The sequence below is a fragment of the Hippopotamus amphibius genome, chromosome 3 (assembly GCF_030028045.1).
Source record: "Hippopotamus amphibius kiboko isolate mHipAmp2 chromosome 3, mHipAmp2.hap2, whole genome shotgun sequence".
Taxonomy (NCBI): domain Eukaryota; kingdom Metazoa; phylum Chordata; class Mammalia; order Artiodactyla; family Hippopotamidae; genus Hippopotamus; species Hippopotamus amphibius.
The window spans coordinates 195,050,944-195,069,787 of NC_080188.1; the positions used below are offsets into that span (position 1 = coordinate 195,050,944).

An 18,844-nucleotide genomic window follows, 5' to 3' on the forward strand; every position below is an offset into this window, starting at 1 on the left:
AAAATTTAAATACAGCAAAAAAAGATTACTTTTAAAATTATTAATTTCTTATGGATCTTTAAAATTTCCTTTCTATATAATGCTTTGGGCTAAAAAAAATAAGTAGTCTAATTTAAATATTTCTTTTTAATTAGGCTCAGTAAACCTTGACAGGTTAGTGAAAACTACACTAAAGTGTTACAATAAATTAAATCAACAGATACTTACAGATATCTGCTAAATGCCAAGCATTCAGTTAGTAGCTATATATAAACACCAACTGCTATAAGTGGGAAAAAGGTAGGTCAGCTTAAAGCTAAACCAAGAGAATTAAGGATGTGAAAAAACATAAATTGTTATTTTTATTCCATTTCAAGGATTAGGTAATCATACGACTATAGTATACTAAATTAGACCACCACGGTATAAGAAATAGAAAAACACTTCGAAGGGTATAAATAGCCTACTCAGTGCAACTTATCATTAGAACTAATAACTTAATGGGACAACGATACTCCTTCCGGGATATATCAACAGACACAAAATAATTTACAACAGAATTAAGTCTTTTGAGCTTCATGACCACCAGACAAACAATAAGCTAATTTGTTCATTCAATAAATATTTAATTGAACGTTTACTATATGCCAGGCACTTCTCTAGATGCCTAAAAAACGAAACAGAAATGAACGAAACAGAAATTCTAGCCTTTGTAACGTTTAAATACCTAGCATTGAGGGGGAGGACAGAACAGACAGCATGAAATAAGAAATGTAATAAACTATGTAATGTGTTAGAAGGGATGAGTGTTGGAAAATAAAACAGAATTGAATAATGGAGCTCGGGGGGCGTGGGGCAAGGAGCTTTCAGTTGTCGACAGTGTGGTCCAGGGGCAGACATCACTGGAGCCAAGGCTGGAAGTCAGTGAGGCAGCAAGCCGTGGTCCTGGGGAGAAGAGGACCCAGGAAAGGGGAACCACCAGCATCAATAAGGTGCAGAGCAGGTGCAGACACACCCAGCAGGCCTGTACCACCGGCCAGGGGTTGAGAGAAAAACCAAGTGGCCGTGACGCCTGTTCTCGCCTTAATTCACCATCTGTGACCTCAAGGGCACTCTGAGCAACACGGAACATCCCCCCTTTCTTCTCCAGTCCGCTCCCTCTCCACCTACTTCAGGTCTTCTTTCCCCTTCAAGGTCCAACCAATCCTCCTCCTCTCTCAGCCCATGACCTTGCTTCCTAATCTCACTGGGAAAAAAAATGAAACCTAAAGCAACAGAGAGAGAAATTCTGCCAGCTCCATGCAGCACCCCCTTCCCCCCTTCCTGCTGTGCATGGGGTGTCTGCTCCTCAGAGACCAGTTCCTCTAACACTTCCTCCCCCTGTCTCCTGAGCAGACTTGCCTTTACCAGGTCTGCCCTACAGCCCACAGATGCGTGCCTTCTCCTCCTGACCCCATGGCTTCTCTAGCTTCGTCCACTTCGACGTTCCTCTTTAGGGTGAGACTCAAAAGCCTGGTCCGTACTGTTGTCTCCACGCCCTCGCCCCAATCACAAGGTCTCCTTCAATTCTCCAGCAAAGCTGTTCCTGCTCGGGTCATCCTATCTCCACGTTCCTAAATCCAGTGATCAAGTCCAAGCTCTTCCTTTAATCAACTTGTCGTAAGTACCTGACAGAGCTGGTCCCTCAGCTATGCTGTCCTTTCTCTACACGGCTGCAAAGGTAACTCACTACCCTGAATTCTCTCCTACCTCCCAGGTCACTCACTCCTTCTCGGCCTCCTTGGTCACTGCCCTCTGCTGCTTCCTGGTCCCCAGGCCTCTGACCATTCCTACTTACACTCACTCCTCCGGCCATCTCACTTGGTCTCCGGTCTAATCATTTTTAACGATTATCTACAGGCTGATAACTCCTACATGGATACCTCAGGTCTAATTTTCACCTCTGCCTCACTCATCTATTCGCCTAATAAATATCTTACCTGGATGTCTAACAGACATCTCACACTTAACACGTCCAAAACCAAACTCTTACTCTTCCCACCAAAATTTCTCCTGCCCACAATCTTCCCCTTTACAATAAAATGCAAATATATCCTGCCAGTTTCTTGGATGAGAAATCATGGAATCATCCCCGACTCCTCTCTCTCACATTTTATGCTAAATCTTTCAGAACATCCATGGACCCTATTTTCAGAGCAGATCCACAATCTAAGCAGTTCTCATCTTCCACAGATCAGTTCAAACCGCCACCTCCTCTCACCCAGATTACAGCACAGCCTTCTAAACCTTCCTTCTGCGTCCACCTGTGAGCACTCTGCAGGACCGTGCTCAAACACCACATGCCCCCTGAAATCTACACTGACCACTCCATTTTACATTGCAGTCCCACCCTGTCCCCGGTGGGCCCCCCTTCCTGTTCTACTTACTTCTGCACAGTACTTATCATCTCTGCACTTTCTACATAGTGTAGTTAACTTATTGTTGCCCCCCCCACCACTAGAAATAAAGAATTCACAACATCAGAAATTCTTTTCTGCTTTGTTCTCCAATGTATCCCAGCACGCAGAACACGTCCTGATAGATAGTGGACACTCAAATTACACTGCTGACTGAGAGAATGAATAGAGAATACTTAGATGAGTGTTTCTAAAATTTTAGTGTGCCTATTTTTATGGTACTTCATTAATAGTGTAAATTTCTGGGTTTTAATCCAGGCCTCCTAAATCAGAAGTTTTGAAGATTAGACTCAAGAATATGCATCTTTAATAGACTGTCTAGCTAAACCTGATGCAGGGGGTTTGAGGCCACACTTAGAGAAACACTGTTCAGGATACCACTTGAAACTCACAAAAGGATGCTGAAAATGTATCCCTTGTCCTAATAAGCTCTCTCTCCCCGTACACTCCTTCTTTCTACCAATAAGTGTCCATGACTTCCCTATGTCACATTATTTTTATTCTTTTTTCATGTTATAACATATGTGCTTGATACAATTACCATCTCCCACCCATTCATACGTCAAATATTTCCTAATATTCCAAAGCTGTTGAATCTTCAGTACGAGTCACGCGTGTGTTGGTCTTAGCTATAGATGACATACCATAAATAAGTAACTATCATGCTTCTTTCAAAATAGATTAACAGGAAAATGTAGAAATGCATAAGGACATTATTCATGTTAAAAGCTTTCTAAAATCCCTAGCTAACATAAAAGGGAAATATTTGGCTTCTGACCCACTCCTTTTATCCAATATCTTATTAAGTCAGAGAAAGTGGGTCAGAGCACAAAACAGAGAACGCCGAGGAGCCCACAGAATGGTCACTCTCACACACCGCACCACTCCGTGACTCCAGGCTTGAAATCACAGACACCACTCAACTTAAGACACAGAAACACTTAACTCCTACAATTTTTGGATTTTCCCAAAGGAGCTCCATTATATTCAGTTTTATAGGCTCTTCATCTATCAAAATCATAAAAACATTTTCCTGCCTATTCCTTATACTAGGAATAGCAGTTTTTATTTGATTTATTTATTTAATGATCTTAAGTGTCTACTATATACTAGATATTAGGACACAAACACTTTAAAAATGATCCTTGTTTTTACAGAGGCCACAACTCAAGAAGGAGGCAAACAAACCAACAAATATCATACAGTGCGAATCCAAGAGGCTAAAAGGCAAGGAATTTATAAAAGACTGAGCGCTCAAGAACCTGGAAAAGGGACACCTGCACCAAGTCTTAGAGAATGACTGCGGTGAGTAACGTAAAATGGAGAGAGAGCGTTCAAGCCAGAGAAGACAGGAAGGCAACAAGCACAGATGCATTTATTCCATCCTTTACTCCCAGAAGGACGGTAGTCTTAGTGGCCCCCTGGATCCAAGTCTTAACTCTACCACACACTGGCTACTGTGTACATTCTCAGCAAGTTATTTACCCTCCCCAAAATTTAGGTTTTTAACTTACAAAGTAGCAGTCATAAAGTATGTCATGATACGGTCATTGTGAAGATTAAACTAGATTAGATACAGCATTCAAACAGTACACTGCATAAGTCAATATTCAATAAATGTTATTTTTATTTATTCAGAATGACCATCATTCATTCTTTCACTATTTATTAAGTATCTATCACAATTCAAGTTAGACGCAGAAAGACGTGACATTTTCAGAGACCTAAGAGCAAATCACGCGGAATGGCTGCAGTACCAGTATCTGGGAAAGTAGCAGAGACAAGACGAGAGAGAAAAGCCAGAAGACGGCAGACTCTGTATGCCAGGCTAGGGTTTAAACGTCATCCTAGATACAGTGAAAAAGACATGAGGTCTGCTTTTCAGAAAGAACACTCTCAAAGCAGAATGGAGGATGGCTGGGGTGGCGGCAGGGGGAGGAGGGGCTAAATAAAAGAACACAAACTGGTTATCCAACAAGTCTCTGACACTGAAACTGGGGAGAATAAAACAGGTAAACCTAAGTAATATTCAGACAGAAGAATCAATAGAATATAGTAAACAACTAGAAACTGGGTGCAAGAAAGAGTGGTAGTGATGGCACGAGAAAAGACGCTTAACTTTCTGGTTTAGACAACAGGGTAGAACTAGTTTCCAAAAGAAGGGGTGCAGGAGGGCCCAGCATGTGTATGTGCAGACACATGTATGCATGTTGGCAGTGCACGTGCATGTGTGGGAGTGTGTATATGTACAGGTGCGCACACACACACAAAGGTACGTCCTACACATACACACACAAGGCATTTGCATGGGTCTAGACTAAAGACACATTTAGGACTTATCACAATAGGTATTAATGCAGTGATGGTCCTACATAAGGAAGCCCAATGAGCTGGTATGAGTTAGAGACGCAGAAGTCTGAGGATGGAGACATCTAGGATATAGACAGAGGCAAGTGTAGTGATAAAGGACCCTAGAGGAACTGCCTAAAGAAACAGGAGGGAAAAAGAACGTTGTATCACAGATAAAAAGAACATGAGTATTCTAATAAGTACGAGTAGTTAACATGCCAATAAACAAGCATTTAGGAAGAACAGAGCGAGGACTCTTCCTATTTGCTACAGCTGTGAAAACAAAGACTACCCTCTCAGGAGAAACCACACACCCATTCTTTTTAAAAACAAGCGTTCTCTTCCAGTCTGTGGGAGACTTCCTGGGATGGGAAAGTTTTACAAAAACACATTTATATAACCTATGAGGAACACTGAAAGAGGTTTTTTCAATTTGAATTTCCCTATCATTTTCCTCCCTGATAAAGTTAGAATATGGACAAGCAGAATTATTTGGGGGAAAAAATGTATGTATGGTAACATAATTGAGCTCCAGATGTCCAATAGTGACCTAGGCTGCAGTGAACAGAGGGCCTGTCCTCATGGAGATCCCACAGGCCTGTGGTTCTGGACGGGGCTCTGACATCCCCACACTGAGTTCAGCCACGGTCCTTGGCCGTGGAAAGAGTATAGTAAAATGAGCAGAAACAATTTTAGTTCCCGTGGCCTTAATAACAAGCAACACCCAAGGAAATAATTTCCTTTATTGTGTTGGTGTAATATGAGACTAAAGTAAGAGACCTAAAAGTAATGGCTTAATCCCCATAAAGCTGCAAGCTGAAGATGGTGCTGTCAGAGCCGTGGATTTAAGAAGCGGTTTCTGGGATTCCTTCCAAATCCATTATCTAAAGAGGAATTTATCCAAATGGAACTTACTATCATCCGTCTAAGCTATGTTTATTCCACAGTATCAAGGAATGCTGGAGCCGAAAGGTATCTTAGACTTAGTGACCTTTTAGTCTAACTCATGTTACAGATGCAGAAACTGAGGCCTAAAGAGGATAAGAAGTCAGCCGTCAGTGAAAACACAGTCTATTACCGGCGAACCCAGAAAGAGTAAAAATTATGTTTTTATACAATACTGAAATAATTTAAATAATAACTTAAGTAATTAATAGCTTAATTAAGAATGATAAAGCCAACTACCAGAACATTCCCTCTCCACAGAAAACATCACAGTTCTTTCAGCTTATCCTTTCCTTGTCATTCTTTAGAGTCTTAGCACATAAATGTTTCCCTAAATAATACATTAGTTTTTCTTGCTGTTGGACATTATTACATAAAAGGAGTCATCATATCAATTCTTCAGTGATTTCTTCCTTTCATTTAATTCACTCACATTCAGTTTTGCTGCGGCTCATTTCCCTGCTGTGTAGCTGTTCTACGGTATGAATGTAACAATTTAATCATCTTAATACTCATGAATGTCTAAGATTACCGCCAGTATTTTGCTGTTGCGAGTTATTTTAGTAAATGATTTTTGGTGCACAATTAAGAGTGAAATTGCTGGGTCAGAAGAAATTTGCATGTTCAAGTGGTAGCATCAAAGTGTTTTCTCAAACAAGTGCAAATTTTCACTCCCATCAACAGCTGAAACGTGGTCCCTTGCTCCACGTCTTTGCCATAATTTGAGATTTTCAGGATTCTAGAATTGGGCCAATCTGGGGAGCTTGAGGTGATATTTCATGGTTTTTTATTTGCTGTTCTCTGATTACAAATGAGGCTGAACATCTCATATATCTTTATCAGGTTCTTCATTTGCATGTGCTTATCCAAGTCTTTTGCACAATTACATTGGATATGATTTTTACTGACATGCAGGAGTTTGTTTTTTTATATTCTAGATTCTAAACTCTTGGGTGATTCACAGGTATTGCAAATATGGAGTCTTTGGATAGCCAAAAGTTCTTAATTTCAAATTTATTAAGCTCTTTCTTTATGCTTTATGTCTAAATAACTTGTCTTTATACTCAAAGTAATAAAAATAACATTATTTTTGTGTCTTACTTTCTAAATATTTATACTTTTTTGGCTGAATTATATATGTGAGGAGTTCCAATGGTAATAGAAACATTCTCAGAGAGCAACATTAGTGTTTTAATATTAAGTATGATGTTTATTGAAAGCATCTTTAATCATGCCTTTTTGCTTTTATCGTGAATATCATGAATATTATGAAAAAAATGTTTGCATCTGTTGAGATGATCTAATGATTTTACTCCTATACTCAGTTAACGCAATAAACTACATTCACAGATGTCCTAATGTGTAACTACCATTTAATTTTTGGAATAAAGGCAGCCTGCTCATGAAGCAGTAGCCTTTCCATACCTTGTTAGAATCGGCTGAAAACACTTTGTTTAAATTTTTGCATCTGTGGTCATGAGTGAGTCTGGTTTATAATGCTTTTCTCTCACGTTGTCTTAGGTTTTAGAATCAAGATTATCCTAGCCTTACAAAACAAACTGAAGTGTCTCCCTTTTGCCATAATCAAAACAAGAATTTTTTGGAATGTGAGTTGGAACCATGTGATTCCTGAATGTGTGGGAGAACCTGCCTGTCTTATACAGTAAATATTGGTTAAATTTAATTCACATATTTACCATTTATTTTGCTCTTCCTTCCTTCTTGCATCTCAGACATTCCATCTCATACCTGAGAAAACTTTCTCCCTGAATTACTTTCTTAAAGTACTTCTTTAAGAATTTCTCTCTCCTGTTGGTGTGGTAGTCAGGGTTCAACCAGAAAATCAGAACCAGTAAGAGATTTAATAGACAGACAGACAGATACACATATATACACATGAGATTTATTGCAGGAAACTGGTTTACAGGATTATGAGGGCTGGCCAAGCAGGTTGGAAATTCACAGACAGTCGGGAAGGACAGACCAGGGGCGGGCGGGACCTCAGTCAGGGGCGGGTGCTGCCACCCACACGTGGAGCTTCTTTCAGGAAAACCTCAGTCCTGTTTTACAAGGCTTCCGACAGGCCCAGCCAGTTTATGTAGGATAATCTCCCTTATTTAAAGCCTGATGATTAGGGATTTAAATTACATATGTAAAAATACCTTCACAGCAACACCTAGATTAGCATTTCATTAAATAACTGAGGACCACAGCCTCCCCAAGTGGACACATCATTAAAGCCAACACAGAGGGCAAACTCAGCTTTTGTAGGGAAATGTTTTCATGATACTCTTACAATTAAAAGGTATTTTAGTAGGCGTAGGATTCTAGGTACTTTTTTCTCAACACACTGAAGATATGGCAGTTTCTTCTGGATTCCACTGCTGCTGACATGAAGTTACCTGTATTCGCTCTTTGAAAGTAATGTCTTTTCTCTTTTATTTAAAAAAAATTCCCTCTTTATCGCATGCTTTAGAGCTGAATACACTGTGTGGGTGCAGAATTCTTATTTCCTCAGTTTGGAGATGTGGGACTTCCTGAATTTATAAAGTATGCACGTCACTGGCCCTGGCCCTGTCCTTCCAACCAGCGTCTCTCCTCCACTTCCTGTCTGCTCCTTTCAGAACTGATTGCATGGAATTCAGGTATTCCCACTCCACCCTTCCTGTCTAGTAACCTCTTACATCTTCTTCTTCCCTCCATACTATATTCCGGGTATTTTTCAGATATATCTTCCCGTTCAGCAAGTCTCTCTTTAGTTAGAGCTGATCGGCTATTAAACCCATCAAATTCCTTTCATTTAAATTACATGCTTCCTTACCAGAAGTTTATTTGTTACATTCTTAAATTTATCTTCACATTCTTTAAAGTTTTTATGCCCTGAACATTTGTAAAGCTTGTCTTTTATTTCTCTGAACATCTTAAGCATAGCTATTTGATATTCTACTTCGTATAATTTCAGTATTTGAAGTCCTTGCAAGTCAGTTTCTGTCTGCTGTTTCTGCCAGCTCTAGTTCATGACTTGTTTCCCTGTATGTTTAATGACTTTCAACAGTGAAATTTCTCTTTGGGAATCTGAGCTGGGAGAATTCTTTGAGGCGTGGATGAGGTGGACTCCTCAAGGGGGGTGTGTATTTGCTTCTGCCTGGAGCCTGAGGGCACTAAGAGTTAGGGTCACTTTTCACTTGACCTGAGTTCGGCCAGACCAAATCAGAAATTATTACTTCAGGTTTCAGAGTCCTGTGCATGCTGGTGAGTGGTGACTTCTCAGCAGTGCTCTTTCCTCCCCTCCACTTAGCACCAGAGCTTCAGATGTACAATCCTGAGGAAGGGGCACCTTTATTTCTTATTTAGCTTTACACTCAGTCTTCCCAGATTTATGGGAGCTGAATCTCCTACCACACTTCTCATCTTGGAGAGTAAGCATTGGGCTGGGCTTTGTCTCCTGTGACCCTCAACACAGGATGTTTTTCAAATCCTGCATTTTAAACTGTTTCAGTACATCAGTGAGCTCTGGATCCTTCCCTGCCATACTATCTGAAATAACAGTTCACTTTAGTTCTTACCTTAAAATTACTTGCTTCTCTCCTGGGTTCATGTTCTCTCCATTTTGATGCACATGAATTGTTAAGTGAAGAGAGGGTCTGCGTAGTTCTTGAACCATAACGGATCACAAACTCATAGTCGGGATATGAATCATGTGTGCCTATTAAATATGCTTATATTCTTTCAGAAAGATCAGTAGTGTCTTTGAGAATTCAGCTATGTTGGTAAATTTTTTACAAATAGATTCCTGTTTTTGTTTTTCCTTTTTCCCCTAAGCTTTAGTGAAGTGTAAGTGGTATACAAAACTGCACACAATGCAGACATTTTGCTGAGCTTGGGCAGATGTATACACCCTGTTTTCACCACAACCCAGGTGATAAACATACCCGTCACCTCCAAAAGTGTCCTTGCATCCCTATGCGTTCTTGTTTACGGTAAGAACACAGCAGGAGATCCACGCTCCTAACACATCCTTAAGCACACAGCACTGTGCTGTCAGCGCCGGGGTCCATGTGGCACCGCGGATGCTGGACCTGACTCACCTTTACAACCGTGTGACGCTGTCCACAGAATCTCAAGTCCTTTCAGGGATACCTTCAAGTATCACTTCCTTAAGGTTCATAAAAGAGGATCAAGCTCAGGAACACGGTCAGCCGGCATACATGAAACTATCCAAGTTGTCTGTATACTCGGTTCTACTTTGATTGACTGCTTTCATATTTTACATTTAGCCTTTCTGACCAAATTATACTTTTTAAAAATCCTGCATAGATATGTATTTTGTTACTGTAACTGCTCTAAGGATGCAGCAGACCCTAAACTTTGTGAGCTTCCACAAAGTTTCACGCACTGTCGAGCTGAGAATGCACAGGTGTCATTCACACCAACTGCATCACAACCTGTGGAACAGGGGAGGAGGCTTCTGTTTTACAGAAAAACACACTTATGAACAAAAAGCTACTGAGTGACAAAGTCACAGTTTAACCCAACTCTACCTGGCTCCTAAATATATGCTTTTTGTAGTTCATTTTTACAAAAATGACCATGTGTGAACTTTATCAAACAATAAGACTCTAGTTACAGAATCTCATGTCATTCTACCCATCTATTCAGTCCTTGACCCCCATATAGTTTGAGCTTCACAACTCAGTTTTGACAATGGGAGGTACAACTATCTCTTCTTAACAAAAACACAGAAAGGGACCTAACACTTAATTCAACAAGCATGTACAGGACAACTAGCCTGGGACTGCACTGTACAACACACTTCAGCATTTGCAGACCACCACTCGATCCTGCCCAACCCTGGAAGTAACTCAGCCCCTACAGGAGCCCTCTAGAGACAGAGCGCTCCAAAGGGAACCCACTCCATCCCTGGAAATTCACAAGACATCTTTGATTCGGAAACCTGCCAAACCTGGTTCTTTATATTCCTTAAAGTTGTGTATTGGATAAAACTAACCCTTTCTTTAAGGTAAACTTCACATGTTGGAAGACAGGTGTATCCCCCACAGAGCATTTCTCTAACTCAGATGATTTTTTAAAACTTCCTCAGAATATAGGTAACTAGTACTGGATCTGTCAACATGCTGGTTCCTTTATTCAATTTGAAGCTTGCTATGAGTCATTTGCTCTCTTTCCTCGTAACAGTCAAGGGAATTTCTATTAGCTTGTCCGCTCCTCAAGGGCGTCCTGAGTTTTTATTCACGTCTGCGTTGGGGACCTGAGCACAGTTTACAACACACTGTAGGTCTCCATTAAATGTTGAATTCACATAGCTAACTTCACACTTAAAACTGTCATGTAGAAAAAGAAAAATAAGTGTTAAGAACTTAAATTATGTAAACGGAAACTACAGCAAGCCTAAATTAAGAGACTTGCCATGATCACACAATGGGCTAAAAGAAACACTGCATCTAAGCTTTCTGAATTCCGATGTCAAGCTGCTGCTTTTTGAAATGACAATTATATTTTCTGAGCCAGAAATCAAGACACACAGTAGGACTATACATTTTTTCTGAGATTTTAACTTGTGATTATGGAAAATCCTACAAAGCTTGAAAAGTTACGTATTTATGAATTGTTCTTATGAATTGGATTGCATTGAGATGCTCCTATTAAAAAACTCAGTTTGTTTACCATATCCATCCGGCACACTAAGATAAGCCCGCTAAGATGCCGTTAATAACTAGTCATACGGTGTATCTGCTGTGCGTGGCTACTCCTCTGTGAAACCATCAGCTGAGCAACTTCCCATGAGGAAGCTTTTAATAGCAAAGTTTGGACACAATTTTACAGTGACAAAATGTGTTACACATTTCCATTACATGTCCATAATCCTGTTACAGAACAAAACGTGGAGGTCCACTCTTACCTGCTTAAAAAGCTGGAGGTTAACTGCGGTTTCCAAGAACTGTTTCATGACACTTGAGCGGTGCTTGACGAAACTCTCCTCACAGAACGTGATGGGCTCACCCTGCGTAGAAACAAAGAATTTGGGGATGTCAGAGCAAACCAGCCTAACTGAAGAGGCACCTGGGGGGAGGGGGGGATCACAAAGGAGCATTAAGACACAGAACCAACTTGGAGGTGCTCAGAGTGTACAGGGAGTGAGACCCTTACACATAACAGGTGGAGCTCAGGCTGGCAGAAATATTCCTCGACCAATAAGCATCTGCTATAGCTTCCTAATCAAGGAGCCCTTGGGCTCTTAAAAATGCGTACTTTCAAGCCCTTGAAGTAAGAATAATCCCCTAATTGTAAATGGGTAGGGGGCACACATATCTGAAAAGTCCAGCAATTATATTTCATCCTGATTAGAAAACATTGTTACTATAAAAATGGCTGCATGATTTCTGCCATTTATAGTATGAGTTCTTTTAAACTCAATTTAGAGGTCTTTCAATCACATTCTCTTCATGATTGCAAATACAATCTTGACGGGATACTTTCTAGGTAAGTCCCACGTGGCATCTGCCCGAACTTATCCTAGTCACTAAGCAATCACAACTCTGCAAGCGTCTTGTGGCAGCTCAGGCCCCAGCAGATGTGCCTCCCCCAGATCACGGGGCCTTTAATTCCACACACAGCGTCTACTTGCTCCCAGCGAGACTCATGAATCACCCCTCAGGGCGGATCCCCCATCTCCTGCTTCCCTCCCCAGCCCATCCACACAGATGCAACGGATTTTTATGATCAAAATGAAAACAGAGAGTAGTGACAATGACTCAGTCCTTACAGTAAATCTTGTAGCATCTTTTTTTAAAATTTTAATCATATATTTTATTTAACCCGCTAGATACAAGGTGTTATTTTAATATGAAATCGATATTTAACATTTTTTGTACTAAATCTTTGAAATCTAGTGTGTATTTTTAACTTACCATACATCTCAATTTGAACTAAATAACCACATTTTAAGCACTCAATTTTGGTTGCCCCTGCAAACCTACTGAATTTTAAATTCTGGGGGTGGAGCCCAGTAATTTGTTTCAACAAGTCCTCTCCCTATTCTGATGCTCACTCAAGTTTGCAAACCACTGATTTAGGCTATTGGTTTTTGAACTTGGCTGCATGCTGAAATCACTTAGGAAACAAAACAAACAAAAAATGCTTACGCATGGGTCCCAATCTCAGAAATCATGTAAATCTTGTAGCATCTTTACACTGCAGTAAAAAGGGGGAAACTGAGCTTGTCTACCTTCTAACAGAACTTTGAAAAAATACTAATTATAATTTAATTTTAAGGAAGAATTTAATGCCTTGATTACAGGTATCTGTAAGTAAAATTCTAAACACCGGTTCTTGCATGAATAAAATAATGGGACGAACAATCTGTATAACTCAGCTGTTGCCACTATCTGCCGGAAGTTAATGCACTGCTCCACAGGGCAGCCATTAGCCACATTTAATGCTATTTAAATTTAAATTTATTAAAATTAAAGCTAAAAATTCAGTTCTTCAGTCGCACCAGCCACATTTGAAATGCTCAGCAGCCACAAGTAGCTAGCAGCTACTGTATCAGACAGCACAGATACAGAACACTGCCTTTTTCACAGAAAGTCTTCTTCGACAGCACTGCTATAGAGGGAAGAAAATAAAATTCAAACTCAGAATTAGAGAAGACAATTCAATAATCTATTAATTGATGCCACCTACCACCAGCCATCAGCCAATGATTCACAATGAAACTAACATGATACATTTTCATATTGATTGCTGTCATTCTTAAGCACTACAGAATGATTTTTAAATACATATTTTTAAAATTGGATTAATTTACAAAAATATACTTTGGATAATCAAAAATATTCCATACTTGCCACTATCATAAAACTTACAATCTAATGGGGTAAAAAACAACAAACAAGCAATCCTCTTAAAAGTAAAGAAGATGTGTTGTCTTTGAATCCCTAGCATGAGGAATATATCTAGTTACACTGGGAGCCCAATAACTGTTTTATAAGTGAATAAATGAAACAGCAAGTGAGCTAAAGCCTTGCTCTGTATAACATATCATCTTTTCAAAAGCAAATAGAAATGTTAAAAATAAACAAAATTATTGTCTCTAATGGCAGTTCCAATTATATCACTGCTCTAACAAAGAAATCAGGACTATTGATAATTTTAGTTTTTATTTCATGGCTTTCCCCCCAAACACGCGAGAGAGATTCTGTTATAGTGTATAATATTTCTACAAGTTGTCATTAACACTGCAGAATAGTCGTCAACTCAGATACAAAGTTCTATCTCCAGCTGAAAAGCTTAGACTTCTGATGTTACAAGCAAGCGTTTCTTCTGACTAGAGGGAGCAGAGGACGGGGGTGAAAGTCTCCAGGGAGAAAGGATGGAGCAAAGTCTATGACGCTTTCTCAAGCCTCGGGCATGATGCAGTCATCAGCCAACGTGAACTACCTGGAAGAGCTCTATCTTCACTAACCTTGCAATTACCGGCAGTCTCTCCAGAGAAGGAGCAAAGGGAAATGTGCTGTCCACTCACCCTTGGTAACAACGATCACAGTAAAAGCTTCCAACTGAACCTTCAGCTCAACAGCTTGGTCACTAAGAATCTCGATGATATGACAAAGACAGGGCCTTGGCACATCTTAGAATTTTCTCTCAGGGGAAAGAAAAATAACCCTTGTTTAACAAAGCTCTAAAGTTTCTTGTATTCATACAAGAGTCCCAGCTGCTGTCATCTTTGGGATATATCCTATGAAACAGAGTATAATTGACTCCCCAGTGTGAGTTCTTTTCAATCCAAGTCGAGTTGGATGGCGTGATAAGAAGGAACTTTGCTTAGGATCTTCTGATTTAAGATCGGATTAAAAATCATGATTAGGGTTGAGTGGTTTCTCAAAAACTATCTTGTTTCAAGTAAGGTGACTGTATGTCCAGTGGCCACTAAATTCCCAGTTTATGCATGCAGTATGAAAGGTTTAATCTGGGGGCATCTGTGGCTTCACGGAGGAAATGTGGGCTGGTTTTGAAAATAAATGGAAGCTTTATGAAACAGACAGAAAAGACAGTCTTGAGAGAGGACAGACATGGACAAAACGTGGGTAGTGTGCTTGGGGTGGGTGTGACTTAGAGAAAGCACCAAAGTGGGATAATAAGAGGCTGGCTGAGGCCTAACGGCTACTGGACGCAAGTTACAGACAGTACCAGGGGGAGAGGAAGGGTAGGCTGAGCCACCCTGGGGAAGGCCTGAGCCACACTCTGAGACGTCAGTTATCTCCTTGAAAACCTCAAGCAGCTAAAAGAAGTGTGTACGTGTTTTAGAATAGAGAGCGAATAAGCAAGAGAAAACAATGGAAAAGGGCAGATCAATTAATAGCGCAAAATTAGTGAGGCAAGAACCGAGGGACTCGCAGCAGAAAGGAAGAAACAGTAAGGACGCTCTCTACCTAACGTCTGTAGGGCACTTAGACCACGACTCACAGAAGAGCAGCAGCTCATGTTGTGTGACACTCACTAGGTGCCGGGCACTGTCACAAGGCACTTCACACACATTAACTCCACAAACCTCAGGCTTCTCATCACACTTCACACATGACTAAACTACACCGTAAAGCTGAAGCAACCTGCTCGAGATTGCACAGCACTGGAAGTGTCGGAGGCAGGATTCACTCTATGCTCTCAACCTCCAAATTATCCCATCTCTGAGCATCTGAGACTAAGCCAAGTATTTTATTTACTCCATTTCACGCAATCTGTAAAAGTACCATAGGCTGTGATTACTGTTACGTTTTACAGAGGAGGAAGCCGAGGATCACAAAGTTGAAGCAGATTAACCCGGGCTGTGAGAGTTTGAAGCTCATGCCGTTAATTACGTTGCTAAATGTTTCATGGCAACATCAACAGGACTTCTTGATCAACCAATACGCAGCAGTGGTTCTCAAAGCGTGGCCCAGGGACTCTTGATCTTTTCATAGGGTCTGCAACATTAAAACTATTTTTGTAATATGCTAAGATGTTGTTTGCCCTTTTCACTTTTATTTTCTCATGAGATCTGACAGAGCTTTGCAGAGGATTCATAATTTGCGATACTGGAACAGACTGAAAGCAGAATCAAATGTGAGAATCCAGCCAGCTTCTTTTAAGCCAGACAGTAAAGAGATCTAGAAAAATGTAAAATAGTGCCATTCTTCTGACTAAATTTTTTGTTTAGAAACACAGTTATTTGGGAGTTCCCTGGTGGTCCAGCGGTTAAGACTCTGTGCTCCCAATGCAGGGGGCACGGGTTCAATCCCTGGTGAGGAAACTAGATCCCACACGCCTCAACTAAGAGTTCGCATGCCAAAACTAAAGATCCCGTGTGCCGCAACTAAAACCCAATGCAGCCAAATAAATAAACAAAAACAAACATTAAAAGAAAATAACAATGAAGATATAAAGGTCAAATTTAAAGAAAAAAGTAGTTATTTTTCATGAAAGTATGTTTTATGTTAATCTTAGCAGGTTTGTGTTTTTATCTTTTCATTTTTAAAAATTATTTTTTCTCCTTTCTTTTTTAATTGGTTTGTATTGTTTTCAAACAAATTAATAAATACTTAAAATATATTCAGTTTTAATTTCTAATATGGTAAATAGTGATAGATACATCTGACATACACAAAAGTTTTCTGATGTCCTTGATAATTTTTAACAGTGTAAAGACATCAGGAGACAAAAAGTTTAAGAACCACAGATACACAAGAAAAAGACAAGCAGGGGTCAAAGATGACTTCCAGATTTCTAGCTTGAGGATCAGAAGACAGTATCATTTATGAAAGACTAGGAATACAGAACAAAAACCAGGTTTAAGAAGAATGTGATCAGTCAGTACTGGCGTGTGTCTCAGTTGGGTTCTAAGCCAAGCCTGAGACAGGGATTCTTGCTCCAGTGACTGGCTGGGGGAGGACTCTCAGGAACAGGATACAGGGCAGGGAAAGAAGACAGGCAGGAATGCGGTTTCAGGTGGAAAGAAGAGCACTAACTGTGTGGTCCCCGCCTTGCGGCAGGGGGGCTGGCTTCCTGCATCCTGTGTGGGTCAGTCACTGAACGTGGGCTTCTCGGTGGGAGGGGTGGAGAAGATGGGGGGTGGGGGGGCTGGCAAGGCACCGCCCATTTAGCCAAGGGCTATCTGTCCCTGAAAAAAACACCAGCCAGTACAGCCTGGGCAGGGCCTCTAGCACAGCGAAGGTCAGCAGGGTGCCTGAAGGTCACCTGCAGGTATGTAACACAAGCTAGCAATTCAAGTTTGGAACATGTGTTGTTTAATATATATTTAGGAATTATCTGCACAGAGCTAAGTATTAAAGTTACGCTGATCGCCCTACTAAGGGATGAAGATTTATGCGACTGAGAAATATTCACCTATAATCTAATAATTTTTTAAAATTATATTGTTCATTGACAGAAAAAGAAAATATATAGTTCAGTGGAGACACAATAATCAGGTAGAAACATTAAAAAGTGGAGAAGAAGAACTCTTCATGGGAAAATTCTGACATTGACGGTGAAGCTCATGGAAGAGCCTTGAGCCAACAGAAAGGAATCAAAGCCAAAACCTCTGCACTAGGATGTTACACAAAGGAGCACGCAAAGTTGTGAGACAAACGTGATGCGTCGTGGAATAGGAATGCAGTTCCTACAACAGAGAAGAGGACCAGACTTTAGAGAAAGGAACCACCCGCACTGCTTGCCGTTACACTGAAGCATGTCAGTCAACAAACACATTCTAAGGATGAATCAGCGAGACACCGGCACTCCACGATGAGGAGCCACTGACAAGAGTAAAACACCACAGCCCATACTGATTTACCTTTTAAAACAAAAAAGCAGAGTCATGATTATCCACAGAACAATGACACTCTCAGTCACTTGTATGATGACTAGAGATTGGGAAGAGAAAGGGTGCCATCCAGCCAGGGGGCAGGAGCTGCAAGTCACTCACACCTGATGGCATTTGCATACCTCAGAACTGCCCGCCGGGGCATCATTCTGGCCAATATGGACCACAGGATTTACCCCACGAAGTAAATTCTCCATCCTCCGAATATCCAGAGGCATTTGTATCTTTCTTCTAGCACTCATTTTCCGCCTTGTATTAGAAGCTATTTTCTATATTTTATCTGTGGATTCTTGAGGCCTGGGACTACATCCTTATACATCTATGCATTCCCCGTAGCATCCGACACAGTACCCTGTGTTCTGTGTGTTTAATAAACACCTACTAGTTACTATTTGAATTATTTTTATAGGATAATTAAGGCACAGGTAAGATACGGATGAAATAGGGCTGTTTTCCCTACCCTACTATTACCTTCAGCTTCAGAGTTTTTGTTATTGAATTAATGTAACATTTTTGTTTACTTTGTTTTTAAGAATAGATATGTTTCAAGAGCTAGACTGTCCACCAGAGTAGGAAACTTGGCAAAAGAAAATACTTAAAACATAGACTAGATTTTTATGCTTTAAGAATATGAATGACTTAGCAAAAGTTCACATCGAAAAAAAATGAAGGTGTCAGGAAGAACGCTGCTGTACAAAAAAAGTGAAGTAAAATCCAAAGTGTCCACACACTAAGTGCGTTCTTAACGCCCTTAGACTTAAGACATGATGGCCCTGTTACAGAAGAAGAACAAACTAACTAAGCAAAAGTGTCTGCATAATGATGGTATATTTACATTTTTCAATCTCTGAAAGATTCTGCTACCAGTCGTCTCATGGGAATATTAAAATATAGTTAGGTTCTCATAGAAGACAGTAATAAAAGATTTTTCAGGTTATGTAGCATTTTTCTTCCACGTGTCCCAATGCTATTATTATGCCAAATCTCCTCTCAGAGTTTATTAACCGTGAAGACAATGGCTTCTTTAATTGATGAAAATCATTCATGAAAAATTCTCATATTCAAATCATAAACTCTAATTATTAACAATGAAAATGAAAATCCTCTCTTACATATATAATATTATATGAGTTTATCCTAAGGTATTTGATCTGTCTTGAAAAAACATACTTCTCAATATTCCACTGGCCTGTGATTCAGCAAGTTAAAATAGGAAAAGAAATTGATTTTTTTT

At 40.1% G+C, this 18,844-nt stretch overlaps 1 protein-coding gene across 7 annotated transcripts in view; it reads right to left on the bottom strand.

The window, feature by feature from the left end:
* DENND1B (DENN domain containing 1B) overlaps positions 1 to 18,844 on the bottom strand; it is a 260,389-nt gene that overhangs the window by 67,454 nt on the left and 174,091 nt on the right. For all 7 annotated transcript variants that reach the window (XM_057726003.1, XM_057726001.1, XM_057726007.1 and 4 more), the window contains one exon: positions 11,650 to 11,751. In XM_057726003.1, coding sequence (XP_057581986.1) covers positions 11,650 to 11,751 — 102 coding nt within the window. The remainder of the gene's footprint in view (positions 1 to 11,649; positions 11,752 to 18,844) is intronic.